At 44.0% G+C, this 15,163-nt stretch overlaps 1 protein-coding gene across 1 annotated transcript in view; it reads left to right on the plus strand.

The window, feature by feature from the left end:
• TRPC4AP (transient receptor potential cation channel subfamily C member 4 associated protein) overlaps positions 1–15,163 on the plus strand; it is a 54,638-nt gene that overhangs the window by 9,698 nt on the left and 29,777 nt on the right. The window contains exons 2-3 of the mRNA XM_053247224.1: positions 5,134–5,262; positions 13,762–13,878. Of these exons, the coding sequence (XP_053103199.1) occupies positions 5,134–5,262; positions 13,762–13,878 (246 nt within the window). The remainder of the gene's footprint in view (positions 1–5,133; positions 5,263–13,761; positions 13,879–15,163) is intronic.

Raw genomic sequence — 15,163 nt, forward strand, 5'->3', positions numbered from 1 at the left:
ATCTTTTGCCATTGGGGGCCAAATGCAATTGGGGCCCTCTGTGGATTCGCTCGACCCATGAGTGTGCAGTCTGAAGGAAGACCTGGGGCAAACGTCCCTTGGTCCTCCCCAGTAGACTGGCACTCTCATGAGAGGGATAGCTAGCCGTCCGCAAGCAACATGAGCAGGGTGCCCCATTGCAGTGCCAGGAGGGGAGCAAATGGTTGTGGGAGGTGGGGGGAGAGTCGGGTTTAAAAGGCAGCCACAAGTAGGGATTCCCAAGCAGCAATGTTATATATTTTTTCACTGAAAGGTTGTGGCAGGGGGGGCCCATCCCCTTCCCCTTTGGAGGGGTTTGCATACCCTAGCTTACTCATGAGCAAGGATAGACACTAGGGTCAGTAGTGCTTCAGTCTTAAGAGAGTGCCCCATTGCTTTGAAGTTGGAGTCACCCAGCCTAATCCTAAGTGTCAGCTAGCCCCCCCAAGAATAGTGGAGAGTATGATCCATTGGGGCTGCCAAATGAGGGGGAAGGCAGCAGAAATCCCACCTCTCCCACATGCACAAGCAGAAGCATCATTCCACTGGCACAAACACTTGTTGAGATTCAACCCTCTGTCATGAGAATGTAAGGCCATGGGGACACCCCCACACAACTCATGAGAAGAATCATCAGAGGGGAGTTAAGAGAATTGCAGAGCAAGGTCTCTAATGATGCCCGACAGTAGAACGTTCCCTTCTCCCACAGACCGCTCTCTCACAGGGGTTCAATATCAAGCTAGCTTGCTGTGTGGAGGAAAGCAGTGAGGACGGGTACCTCAAACAGTGTTCCCTCGAAGGCATGTGCATGTCAGTGTTCCTTCTAACAGGGATTCACAGATGTTGTTGACTACAACTCCTAGAATCCCCAGTTATCATAGCTTTTGCTTTGGGATTCTGGGAGGTGTAGTCAACAACATCTGGAAATCCCTGTTAGAGGGAACACAGGTGCACGTGCATGCGGACACAGGTTCTTTGGTGTCCACTCAGTTAATTTCAGATCCCGCTCAGGTTTAATAAAGAAGACCCATGTTAATAATAAAGAAGGCCCATATCTCTAGGCAGTGTACAAAATTTAAAATATTTAAAAGTCGCAGATTAAACTACATGGCAATTGAAAAAAATATCAAAAATTAATTCTAATTAAAAGCCTGAGAAAACAGGAGGGTCTTGAGGTTCTTCCTGAAAACAAACAGAGAAGGAGATGCTCTTATTTCAGCACGGAGCTTATTCCAAAGCCCTGGGGCAGCCACAGAGAACGCCCAGTCCTGGGCTTTCTTTAAGTGCAATAAAGTTGACACTTTGCGTCCCTCCCCTTGCATGCAAAGGTAGTAAAAATTCTACTTCCAATCAGGGTGGATTTGATTTAAATCACGATTTAAATCACGATTTAAATCACTAGCAGGGTGGATAAAAATCAAAAAAATCCGATTTAAATAAAAAAATCCGATTTAAATAAAAAAATCCGATTTTTTTGATTTAAATCGGATTTTTTTGATTTAAATCGGATTTTTTTTAATTTTTATCCACCCTGCTAGTGATTTAAATCGTGATTTAAATCAGTTTGATTTAAATCAAATCCACCCTGCTTCCAATCCTGGCTTTAAACAAGATTCCTAGCTTCAGACCTCCTCTTTTTTGCTTATATTATTTAAAATGGTCAAATCCTGAAGCGAATTGTCAGCTTTCAACACAGTATGAAATGCTGCTGGCAAATAAATCATAGTTCTTTTATCCCAGACCTTTGATGCTAAACCTTTTTTCAGGACTAACACAAGACTGAGGCAGTGAAACTTCAGTGTCAAATATATTGACCTTTTTTGTAAAGATTCTCTTCTGATTTTTTTTTCTTGTTCTCCTGCAAGTTTGTTTGGCACTGGTGGTAATTTATTCCTTTTTCGATAAGGCAGGGCTTGACAAATCCCAAGCACCAGGATTTGCTTAGAAATTTAAATGTGGTGCCTATACGAGTGTATTCAGTGGTAGGATTATTTAGTAAGATCTTCATTTGTCCCAGGCAGCCCTGTTTCCTCTTCAAAGAGAAGCCCATTTATCCTACCCCTCTACAATGTCCAACACGAAGTCTGGTAATTTTTCATGTGTCCATTGCCTGGCTCTTAGAGCCAAAGAAAATTTGTCAAGACCTGGATTAAGGCATTTTAAGACTGTTCTCAAACTTGGTATTTGTAGTGGATAATTGTTTCTTATTAGTTTGGAAGATTCGTGCAGCATTTGTTCACGGTTTCTATAAGACACAGTTTGTTAGAGATCTTGGCAGAGAAATCGGCTTCAGCCTACTCTAGAATAGTCAGTAAGATCATTCTTGCTTGTAAAAAGATGTCAGCAAGTTAAAAGAATTGAACTGGCTCAGTTTTGACTACTGTTTATGAACTTTGCTCACTAGTTAAGAAGTAATAAATGAAATGCCTCAAAACCAGGCAGAGAAAATTATTTTCCGTTCTTGGGGGGGGGGGTGCTTCCTCTTAGGAGCCTAGGACAGGGTTTCATAACCTTGGGCCCCCAGATGTTGTTGGACTACAACTCCCACCATCCCCAGACATGGCCTTTGTGGCTGAGGATGATGGGAGTTGTAATCCAAAAGCATCTAGGGGACCAAGGTTAAGAAACCCTAGCCTTGGAGGTTGCAAATGTGGGGTTGTGCTCCTCCTCGCCCAGTGCTGCCGAAAATGTTTGTTTCAGTTGACCAAGCTGAAAGCAAACATTCTGAAGTAGTGACTTCTAAAATGATGTGTCAAAACCTGCAGTTTGTCATAGGAGCTTTGTGGATGAATTTCTGAGTCGCCAAGGATGGATGCCTGGGGGACAGTATGACAAATGAACGAGTAATTTTGGGACAGGCAGTAAAACCAATCTGACCTGTACAAGACACAATTGTGTTGACTTGTTTCCTTAATAAATGTTTTGAGGATTGCATCTCTTGCAAATTGTTCTTGCTCAATTTATAAACAGGAAACCTAGTAGACCAAATGTTTTTTAAATTATGCCTCTTAATGCAAGATGCATACAATGCATGGAGTTTAAAGGTATATTCCTTTGAGAATATACCTTTATATTCTCAAGATGAGGGAGGTGAACCAGCATTTAAAAGCAGTGGTGATAATTGTGCGACACCTGCATTTCCCTTTGCTAAGATATGCTTGTGTTTCGGATTGAAAGTGACATGAGATCTGCCTTTGCTCTTTAAGTTAAACTCTAGTTTTCTCACCATTGCTGGGCTGTAGCAGAAGTATGACTTGTAAGTTGCCTTAGTTCTGTTCTTCCTATAATTTGTTATAATTCTTCCTATATAATGTGGCATAATTATATATGTAAAATCCAACTATTGCTGCTAATATTCACTTGGGACAACTAGTGAACTGTTAGCTGAGTTATATATGCCAGAATGCAGGGTTGGCATGATAATTCCACAAGACTGTTACATAGAAACATAGGAAGTTGCCTTGTACTGAGTCAGCCCATAGGTCCATCTAGCTCAATATTGTCTACACAGACTGGCAGCAACTTCTGAAAAGTTTTTAAAGACTTTTTAAAAGCTGTCAGAGATGGGGAGGCTCTTATTTCACTAGGGAGCACATTCCAAAGCCTCGGGGCAGCAGCGGAGAAGGCCCGTCCCTGAGTGGCCACCAGACGAGCTGGTGGCAGCTACAGGCGGACCTCTCCAGCAGTTCTCAGTGGGTGGTGAGGTTCATGCAGAAGAAGGCGTTCCCTTAAAATGCTCTTCCCAGGGCTGCTCCATCCCCTAAGGAGAATATATTACAGTGCTCACACTTCTAGTCTCCAATTCATATGCAACCAGGGCAGACCCTGCTTAGCTAAGGGGACAAGTCATGCTTGCTACCGCAAGACCAGCTCTCCTCATTAATTGGCATGATCATTTCATAAGAAACCTGCAGGAGTGAGTACCATTGCTACAAATAACTATTACTTTTTGTTATAAGTAAAAGGAAAGTTGTCCAGTATTGCAGATTTTATTTAGAAGTGATGAACATATATGGTCTTAAAAGATATGCTAACAAAGATACTATTCTCTGTAAAGATATTCCAACCCTGTTAACAAGCATCAGTATGTCTGAATAAACATCAGTAGGCCTCTTCTGCAAACTCTTACAATCTGCTTGGCACTGAAGAGCTGTTGTAATTAAGGTCACACGGTGTAGCCAGTCTCCGCATACAGAAACCTCTTTGTATTCAGATTTTCATGTGAATGACAACTTCAGTTTCAAATCTTGCCTATTATGGAAAATATTCAGTTCTGGTTCTAATCATGGTTCTACAAAATCAAGCATATTATCTGCACAGGAGCCTCTTAAGAAGGAAATAAACCCTTAAAACTTTGCAAACAATATTTATTTTCTATTGAAAACTTAAGACACTAATCAGGATGTCATGGTATATCAAAATTCTAATTAATTTTATGCTTTCCTGGTCAGATGTCCTTCGTTTTCAAAAAATTAAGTGAGATAATTTTTTAAAGTATGCTGAATAATAAGAAAATAAAATATATTGCAGAAAGGATTGGGAACACTAGGACTGGAACATTGCCTGATTTAGATATCAAACAAGGTATTGCCTTGCATTTGATCTACTTCGGTAGTAAATATGCATGGTGCACATGCACGCACACACACACACACACACACACACTCGAGCTAAAGATTTTAAGATAAGAATTGATAAAGCAGAATACTGCGCACTTATTTATCTATCACATTTTTAGACTACCCCAAACTTCCACCTCTGGTACTATGTAATTACTCTGTGCATAAATGTGTGTAATCTTAGTCTCCGAGTACATCTCAGGCAATATATGCATCTATTTGGAAATACTGGCTGACATCCAGAGCCAAGAATCACCGGTGCAGCAAGAGGAGCAGACTAACAGCACTTCAGAGAGCAGCTACACCAGTTCATCAGGGAAGGGCCAATTTTTGATGACCTACCTTTCCAGCCTTCAGGGACATATTTTTGGATGACACAGAGGGTTTCCTGTGGAAGGGGAAATTATGGCCAGCTAAGTTGTTGGGTGGTATGGTGATGAATGCTGGAGACAAGATAAACATATTTAGTCAAAAAACCTGTTGCTTTCTCTTGTAGATCACAGAAGCTCTGTTAAAGGAAAGAGACAAGCAAGCAAAGTGGAATGGAATTCCCTTGCTCTTACAGAAGCTATATGAGCATAGCCATCCCAACAGTGATTTTTCTCAGTGCCAAAGCATCTTAAAGGTAATTTTTCTGACCATTAAGCAGACTGTTACTTGGGGCAGGATGTGTTTTACTGAATCTATTCTCAGTCTCTTCAGTTACTGTAAACCAATCTACAAGCTGCACATACCTTACTGCTTGCAGTGATCCAGATAACATGACATCCTACATTCCATGCATACATCCTGGGAATATTTTGTAGTAGCCTAACCATTTATTGCTACTTCAGCTGCTTGTCTAAGATATGTAGCAAAGGCCCTGCCTTCTCTGATGTCACATCATTCTGATTTTTACAATCATTTCAGCTGCTTGCTTTTGCAAATAACCATGAGCGCTGCAATATGAGAGTAGCAAATTCACAGAAGATCGCCTCATGAACTGAAGAACTGCAAGTTGTGCAACTCCTCCAATTCACAAAAGAGGAGCTGCAATCTTGCATAAGTTTGCTGTACACACAATATTTTTCTCATTCAAGTATGATCCATGAGAGCAGCTATTTGTGCAAGCAGAGCTGGCTTAGATAGTCCAAACAGACTTTTAAAGTCGTGTGAAGAACTTGTGCTTGGCCCTTCCAAAAATGGCTCAGGGCAGTTTACACAGAGAAATAATAAATCAATAAGATGGATCCCTGTTCCCAAAGGGCTCACAATCTAAAAAGAAACATCAGATAGACACCACCAACAGTCACTGGAGGTACTGTGCTGGAGGTGGATAGGGCCAGTTACTCTTCCCCTGCTAAATAAAAAGAATCACCACGTTAAGAGGTTAGCAGAATTGTGATGCCCCTTGGCCTTGAAGCTTGGAATTCTCTATTTTTTAGTGATAGGTGCTCTAATCTGTACCTTCTGATTAATATAAGAAAAGCCCTACTGGATCAGACCAAGAGTCCAGCATCCTATTTGCAACAGTGGCTAGCCAGATTCCTTCATGTTCTGCCGTTGGTTTTCCCAGAAGCAGTAGTCCTCTACTGCTCTTCTTCTCCTTCTCTCAGCAATTAGTATTCAGAGAAATACAGTTTCTTAACCTGGCAGTTCCATTTAGATATGACTAATAGCAATTGATAGACTTGACCTCATTAATTTGTCAAATCCCCTTTTAAGGCTACCTAAGCCAGCAACCATCACTGCACATTGTACCAAAGTTCCATAAATTAATTATGCATCATATGAAGAAGTACTTTGTCATGAATCCAGTTTCATTAATGATCAAGTTCTAGTAGTATATAAGGAAGATCTCCAGCCAACTTCTCCACTCCTTGCATAACTTTATAAACTCTCTCTTCTCAGTTATTTTTTCCCTGAGCTAAATGCCCCAAACACATCAGCTTTTCCTCATAAGGAATATGCTCCACCTGTTAGTTATTTTGTTTGCCCTTTTTCTCTAGTTGAAATTGCACTATAGTCAACAGATAAAGAATTGAGCACCAGTTCCAGTGCTACTCATAAAATGTGAGACTTGACAAATGTATATTTAGGTTTCATTATTTTGGTTAGAAATGTTTCTGTTCAGACACTTGTATTTTCAGAAGCTTGACCATTCTGGCTTGATTGGCTTGATTTACTAATGTATTTTTGCCTTTTGCTTATCATCTTTGGTTCATGCCATTGTTACATCCATATACACATATGATATAATATAAGCATTCATTTTTGAAGAAATGCTGTAAACTGGTTTGTAGGAAATTACAGCAAAGCAAGCTCACATGAGGGAAAGAAATGCTGAATCATCCCTGCTGAGCTGCCTAGCTAGGCTTCTCCTAAATCTATTCTATATTATCAGTAGGTTCAAAATGATAACCCAGAAAAAAACATTGCTTGACTTGGCTCTAGGACAAGTACAAAAATCTTCCACGTGCAAGCCTACACTTGGTGAGAAGACTGATAGCTGCTGAACATTTGTGAGGATGTGTTTGCACCAGAGAATTCCCCCTTCGCCCCCCCCTTTCCTTAGTTAAAAACCAACTCTGAGAGGCTTGTAAAAAACCAAAACCAGTTTTATTCAGTTACTACAGACTACTCCCATCTGAGGATTCCCAGTTTTTAGATACAGTTATGAATACTTAGTAAGATTTCAAAAATAGGTTGCCTTAATACACGCTTAAATGTTTACAGAGGCTTTTGCAATGCCCTAGGTGTATTGCGTGTAGGCTGGTGTTTCTTATTTCACATACGTTGCAAGAAGACTATAATGGAATATGCAGAGCGCTCACACCAAAGAAATATAACATCCCTAACGCAAAGTCTGACTAAACAAACTTTTCCCTAGACTAAATTTCCCTTTTCCTTGAACTCACCAAATTCTTGGTAGGATTTCAAGACTCCTGTAATCCTGTCTTTACCACAGTTGTCTGAGTTCATCCTATATCCTGGGTTGTATTCCAAATCATGCCTCAGGAGAGAGGAAGTAGAATCCAAAACCTTTGCCCAGTGTCCGGTAGTTAGGTAGGAGGCGCCAGGAAAACCCCAGTTCCTTCCTGTCTCGCCTCAGGTTGCATCGGTTTTTGAGAGAGCTCTGCTATCTAATACATTCAGGCTGGTTTGCTGGTTACCTTTTTCTCCCCCCTCCCCCCTTGTTCTCCTTGATGGGCAACGCTGGGAAGGGAGTGCTGGGAAGGGAGGGTTTTTTTGCTGATTGGTTTTTCTCGATCTAAGCTAAACAGTTTTCTTTACAATCAATTAGTCCTTTTGGCTCCGTTTTTCTCAGTTTGTTTTACTTTGGTTTTTGCCTCCTCCCCACTCCTGTGAAGCCTGCTTATACAGGGGACCTCTTGGGAGACTCCCTATCTGCCATAACCCCCTTCCCCTCCACCGAAAAAGGAATCCAGCAACCCGAAGCTCCGCGATCTCCACCCATGCGGTGGCAAACGCTCACGCCCGTCTTCACTGACTGATTCAGGCAGCTTTTCCCTTGCCTTCCCTCCCCCCCCCCCTTCAGCCTCTAGTGAGCTGGGCGCAGCTCCTACTCTGGTGGAGGCAGTGATTTTACCCAAAGAGGGCAGCCTAGAAGGCCAGTTATCTCAAAGGAGAGGGCTCAAAACCCTCCGAATGCTGAGGCAGTCGCAAGAAAAGCAAAACGCCACAGAACAAAAGAGCAAGCCTTCGGGGCGTGCTGGAGCGAATGCCTCCCCCAACAGACTGTTTGTCGTCAATGGCTTCTGCGACTTTTACCGCCCGCCCTTCTTAGAGGGCTCCAGGGATTGATATTTACGGCGGTTTGGACAGGTGATCTATGTACGCCCACGATCACACGGACTGGCATACCACAGGGGGAGGGGGAACCTGGTTTGCCAGTCACTCCCCCCGCGTCCCAGCCAGCTGCTCTGAATACTGCCAGCCCTTGTGCACCTACAGAGGGGAGATTACCTGAGCGTCTCCCAGCTCCTGCACGGTCTGTGAGTATAATTCCTCTTGCTGAGGATCAACAGGACATGCAGCTTTCCCCTGCTTTTCAATTGTGGCTTAAAGACTGTATATCACTCTGAGTTTGATTTCTGAGTTTAATTTAATGCCCACTGTTCATCAAAGGGCAATGCTCTAGCTCAATGAGAGGGATCATTCCCCCAAATGAGAGGGGACTTCTTCCAAGGCTACCTAGGCATAGGCTTCCAAAAGACCTGCCTCTCCTACTCCTCCTTCCTGTTCCAGCTTTCCTCAAGAGGACCCTAACCTTCCTCTACCCAAATAACAGGTACCCCCCTCCACCTAAGTCCTTTTCTCCTGTACCCACTCCTTGGGTACCAGCCTACCCCTACAACACCTCCAGCCTCCACCTTCGCACTCTATGGACTGCTCTTCTTCATCTGATATGGAGGAAGGCGAACTATCACAGGAAACGACCTCCTCCCAACAGACTAGTTCCTTCAGACCTTGCATTCATTCATGCATTCGTTTTCTATTTTACTTCTCCAAAAGGGCCCAGGGCGGTTTACACAGAGAAATAGCAAATAAATAAGATGGATCTGAAAAGGAGAGTTGGTCTTGTGGTGGCAGGCATGGATTGTCCCCTTTGCTAAGCAGGGTCTTCCCTGGTTTGCATTTGAATGGGAGACTACTTCATTTATTTATACGAGGGCCTTATATATTCAGACTTGATGTCTAATTGGTTAAGACATGGAGGACTGTCAATGATGTCTCTACAGAGTCCATTTCCAGGCTTAGATAATACGGTCCCATTCCACAATTTAAAACAAACAAACCTGTATACGTTACATGTTGATGTTATAGCCTCATTAGTGTCTTCCGTTGTAGATGCCCTAGTGGCATGATTGGTTTCATATACCCCCGTGAATAACAGGGGATGTACAACTGAAGATTCCAGAAGGTAAGAAATTTGACTTTCCTATACGCAAGACACATGAGGGTGCTGCATTGGTTGTAAGGGCAGCCACGGACATCTCCGTCCTCAAATGGACCTTGGTGTTGGGGCTAGGAGTTGATACAGCTTATCCCACCAAGAACAAACAACATAGGCAAGGTTTTATAAGATATGAAGGCAGCAGCCTTCATGGCTGCCTCTAGCCGAGAATGTATCCTGCACGCATCTAGCTCTATGACAGCAGGGGTCGCTATGAGGCCCTGCCTCAGGTTACAAAGATGGAAAGTGGACCACTAATCCTAACGTTGGCATATTTTCCATTCTCCGGGGCTAGACTCTTCGGAGATTCCCAGGACCCTGTATTGGTTGAGTCTAGGGACAAAAGGAAAAGGAAAAGAAACAAAACAAAAACAAACATTGCTGGTAGCCAGACAGTAGTACAACTGTCCAGGCAAGTGTTTTCATCGAAAAATTTTCGTCCCTCCAGAGTCCTCCAAAGGTACTCAGTCAACTCCCCTGAGAGCTCTGACCATTGGGTAACATCTCCAGGGCAAAAGCAGAGCCAGCAACAAGGAAACAACAGGAACCAGGCCCAGGGACAACCTTTCAGATCAGGATTCCTACATGGAAGGAAACAATGATTCCTTCCTGCCGGAGGCCGGCTTCCGCGTTCTTGCGACATCATGGAGCCACTCGACATCAGATGCCTGGGTCCCAGAGTCGTAGCCCACGGTCTCTATACTTGCACCTCTTCACCCTGGAATCTGACAAAAAGGTAGCAGAGTTATCTAGCGATATAGCATCTGTTCCAGACTCAGGCCATCGAACCATCCCTACTCTGACACTTCCTCAGGGGATTTACTCCATCCTACTCCTAGTACCAGAGAAGGACAGCTCATGGAGGGCGGTCTAGACCTCAAGAGGCTGAACCTTTGCATACAAATGGACCCCTCTGGATAGAATCCTTCCACACAATCGGGGAAGCAGTTCGTAATCAGGAGGTTTTTTGTTTTGGCTTCCATAAACCTCTTGATGGCATACCTCCACATCCACATATCCCCCGCAGATACTCTGTTTTCCTCTCCCACAGCCAGAATTGCCAGTACAAGCCATGCCGTTCGGTGTGTCCTCCACTACGAGGGTCTCCACCAAGTTTGTGGTAGCCATAATAGTCAAAATGCAGGTAGAAACACTTTACTTCCTTCTGCATTTGGATGATCTCCGAATCCGATCGGTGTCCCTGTCCCAAACCTGCAGTGATGTGCATCACACACTACACTTTCTGAGCCCTACAGCTTCACGATCAACGACCAGAAAAGCCTCTTAGTCCCTCCCTGACTTCTTCTACATGCAGGAGCCATCTTTGACACCCAACTGGAAACGTCCCCACTAACCACAGAACGCCAGAACAAGACAGCAGCATTAATCCTCTATCATCCAGAAATTCATCATTTTTCTCTCTGTCGAAGGGCGACAGTTTCTGAACTGGCGGGTCTCTCCTGCGATATGGCGAGGCCTACTCTCACTGCTGGAAGGGATAGTTATTACTACGGATGCAAGTCTAGCTGGGTGGGGAACACACTGCATCCATCAGCCGACCCAGGGAGTGTGGTCTCCCCGCCAGATTTCATGGAATTCAATCCATTAGAACAGAGAGCCATATGTCTGGTCCTCAGAGAATTCAGCCACCCTGTACTGAACAAACATGTGCTTATCACACAAACTACGTAGCAGCATAAACTCACAAGATGAATTAGGGAAGCACCAGGTCTCGCAGCAGGATGAGGGAATCCAAACTACTCCTCTTGGGCAGAAATTCACCTAGCTTCGCTTGCAGCAGAATGCCCCAGTGGGGTGGCCTACCGACGGCAGATTGACTAATCTCCCATTCCACAGACCCAGCAAAATGGTCACGGCACACAGAAGCCTTCCATCAGGCCACAACAAAGTCGGCCCTCCTAGTATTGGACCTTTCTTGCATCAACAACCTACCACCATTGGAACCATTGTTCGTCACAAATTCCACTCACCTCTAGCGGACGCGACCGACCTGCTCACTGCCCACCTGGTTTCCTGGCCTACTATAGGTTTTACTAGCAGAGTTACTAGCAGAATGATGCAAAACTGATCTTTGGAAAAAAGCAAATCTAATCCTTATTGCTCCCCCTTGGCCAAGAAGACGGTGATTCGCAGATCTAGTTTTTCTTTCTCTCCGGGAAATGGTGGCCTCTACCTCTCTGCCCAGAACTACTTACTCAGGGCCCGGCTCTTCATCCGGAACCGACCTGGCACCAACTATATGCATGGAGAGTAAGTGCACCTTGCTGAATCGGGCAGGATACACAAGGAGGGTAAAATCCACCATTTTGGCATCGAGAAGACCCTCCATGAACAGGATCTCTCAAGCCAGGTGGGACGCCTTTTTCCGGATGGGCCTGCAAAAAAACTCCCTTTCTCTATCTCCTCAAGGGTACCCAAGGTCCCATCATTTCCCCAAGGAGGCATAGGAATGGGTCTTCGCCCCAACCCTTTCTGCAGCCTAGTCTCCCATTGGCATCCATCCTACAGTTGACAATCTTGGGCCTCACTCTCTTCACTCTTCACTCAGACAGTTCCTAAAAGGGGCAACCAATCTCACTCCTCCACCTGTTCATATACTTCTACCTTGGGAATTCAACATGGTCCTAAATGCCCGCATGCGCCTCCCCTCCGAACCCCTCAGTAAGGCTTCCCTAAGGATTTGGTCGCACAAAGTACTGTTTTGGGTAGCCAGCTCCTTGGCACATAGGGTCTCTGACCTGGGCGCCCTCTCAGCGTGCAAGGAACCTTGCTCTTTCACTGATGAGGCCGTCATCTTACAACTGGATCCCACCTTCGTTCCTAAGCATAACTCCACACTCCACAGTTCGAAAGAGGTTGTGTTACCATTGATTTACCCGGAGCCAAAACATCTCAGAGGAAAACAATAGGGCATACACTAGACGTTCTCAGGGCACTTCGAAATTATCTGAATCTCCCAAGCCCCAGCGCAACTCGGCCGCTCTCTCTCTTTGTCTTCCTTCTCTCTAAAAAATCCCTAGGACAAAGTCTCCCTAGGTGACCCTGGCTTAAGGGATCAGAGCCATGGTCCACCTGGTATACAAAACACTCAACCTCCTGACTCCAGGGGTAATCAAGGCTCTTTCAACCTGCAGTGCCAGTACTTCAGCAGCTCTTTCGGCCAATGCTCCCTCTATTTCATCGTTAGACAGCCTTCAGGCATCTATCTCTCCATTAGTTAATCACTATAGGGTATCATTATTCCCTTCTGCTCAAGTGACCATGGCCCACATGGTACTACAGCAAGTAGTCTGATAGTCTGCTTTTCCCACCCTGTCTTTTTATACGGCTTGGGTATGTTCCAGGATATAGGATGAACTCAGACAACTGTGGAAAAAGAAACATTGGTCTTACCTGTGAAGGGTTCTTTTTCGCAGTGTCTGAGTATATCCGCCACGCCCGCGGACTTCACTGCCATAGGATGGGGCTACAGTAGTGGGAGGCAGTTTGCCTACTGTTTACTGCTTCTTCTTGTCTTTGCCTGCATCCTTCCTCATTCATTTGATTTCTCCTTTTCACCAGATCTGCTCTCTCTATCTACTTAGCGCTGTAGACATTTTACATTTATAGCTCTACAAAGACCTGGCTCTGCAGTCCGGAACTGGGGTTTTCCTGGGGCCTCCTACCTAACTACTGGACATTGGCAAAGGTTTTGGATTCTACTTCCTGTCTCCTGAGGCATGATTTGGAATACAACCCAGGATATAGGATGAACTCAGACACTGCGAAAAAGAACCCTTCACAGGTAAGACCAGTGTTTCTTTCCCAGGCTTTACAGTTATCCTCCTGCAGCCAACCTTCATGGCCTCCTGTGCACCTCTAGCCAAATTTCTTCTGACAAAGAACTCCCTTCTTCCTGGCAACAGCTCTCTAGGTTCCACCCACTTGGTGTGCTGATTGGCTGAGCCCTGGAGTTCACCAGCCTGTAAGTCAAGACAGGATTCACTTCCAGTTAACTCTTTAGAGGGAGGGGAGCCTGGTCACTACATGGTGTGTTAATAATCCCAAAAATATTCACTTGATAGCTTTTGCAAATAGCTTGAATAATATGTGGAAGTATATGTGAGTACATGCACTTTATGTTTTTTTTATTTTATTTCCTGACAGGAAATTTCTTCCCTCCTTTCAATGGAAGCCATGGCATTTGTCACAGAAAAGAGAGAGACCACTCAAGAATCCATTTTTCCAAATACATACACATTTGATTTATTTGGAGGAGTTGATGTGAGTCACCTATGATTTCTCTCTTGTTTTTGGATACAGTCATGCATTCTTGGGAATGTTCAGTGACACACTGCTAGCAGAGAGATGGAAATATGAATACCCTTTTTCAAGGCACTAGTGAAGTTGTATTTGGAAACTGTATCAAGTTTCACTCAATAAAGATGGATTTAGACTGAAACATCTAAATGTGCAAAGAAGAAATTCTTTGTTTATGCATTCTGTCTTACAAGCAGACACTAAAAGAGCTGGGCCTTCCAGTTTAGTGAGGAGAGGGTGGGAATTGAAATTACTGTACTTTGAACATTATAGAAAAAGGCACTGGTAAAGACAGATGAACTACTTAGGGTAAAGAGCTATGATTATGGTGTGTGTATTTTTCCTTTTATTTGAGCCAGCAGAGGATTTTGAGTGGTACAAACTTCAGTCTCATAAAATCTCTCCTGGAAAGAATTGGTGGATGGTTTAACTCGATGTCTGACTGATCCCTGTATTGGATATTGGAAAGGAATCCCCAGCCCATCTCCACCCCCGGTAACCATTTGGGGACAGGGAGTGTTAACTTCCCTGTAGTAAGTACGGCCAACTGGCAATCCATGGGCCACTTTGTCTCTCCATCTGGTTCCACCTGGCATCCCAGAACCTTCCACAGAGGTGGTGTCTGCATACTGGTGCAGACCCAGACCATGCTGCTTGAGGCCAGCAGTTGTTTGTGAGGCTCTGCTCCTAACCAGCTGCCCCTCACCCTTTCAAAAGGCCTCTGAAACACCGTTCTTTTCAGTGCTGGGAAGACTAGCTAGCCTGGCTTGGAAGCAGCATGCAATTTTCAGAAGTGTTCTCATCTGATAGGATCCATGTACATGTGATATAATGGAAGATATACACTTTCTGTTGCAGCTTTTATAACATGTATCTTTAACCTTAATATAGCTTCCTTTTAGTGGAAGATGATGAAGGTTTGTGGTACCTAAATCCCTTTTATAAGGTTGAAATGTTTTGTAAGCATAATGGATGGCTGTTGGATAACCCCTACCAAAGATCAGCTATAAATTAACCACCAGGTCACCATTCAAGGTTTGGGAAGCTGTGTGCCTGTCTCTTAAGGATAAACTTGGAATTGTACCTTTTCTTTTAAAAAACAACTTCATGTTCTAACTTGAACTGTAACAATGAAGCTAAATTTAAACTGATTCATATAAAACATGGAGCAGCGTATACTACAGCAAAAAATTTTAAATCCTCTTCCAAGTTCACTGAGGAGTTATGAGGAGCTTTTGTCTGTATAATC

This window comes from Hemicordylus capensis, chromosome 4 (genome assembly GCF_027244095.1).
Source record: "Hemicordylus capensis ecotype Gifberg chromosome 4, rHemCap1.1.pri, whole genome shotgun sequence".
In the NCBI taxonomy this organism is placed as follows: Eukaryota; Metazoa; Chordata; class Lepidosauria; order Squamata; family Cordylidae; genus Hemicordylus; species Hemicordylus capensis.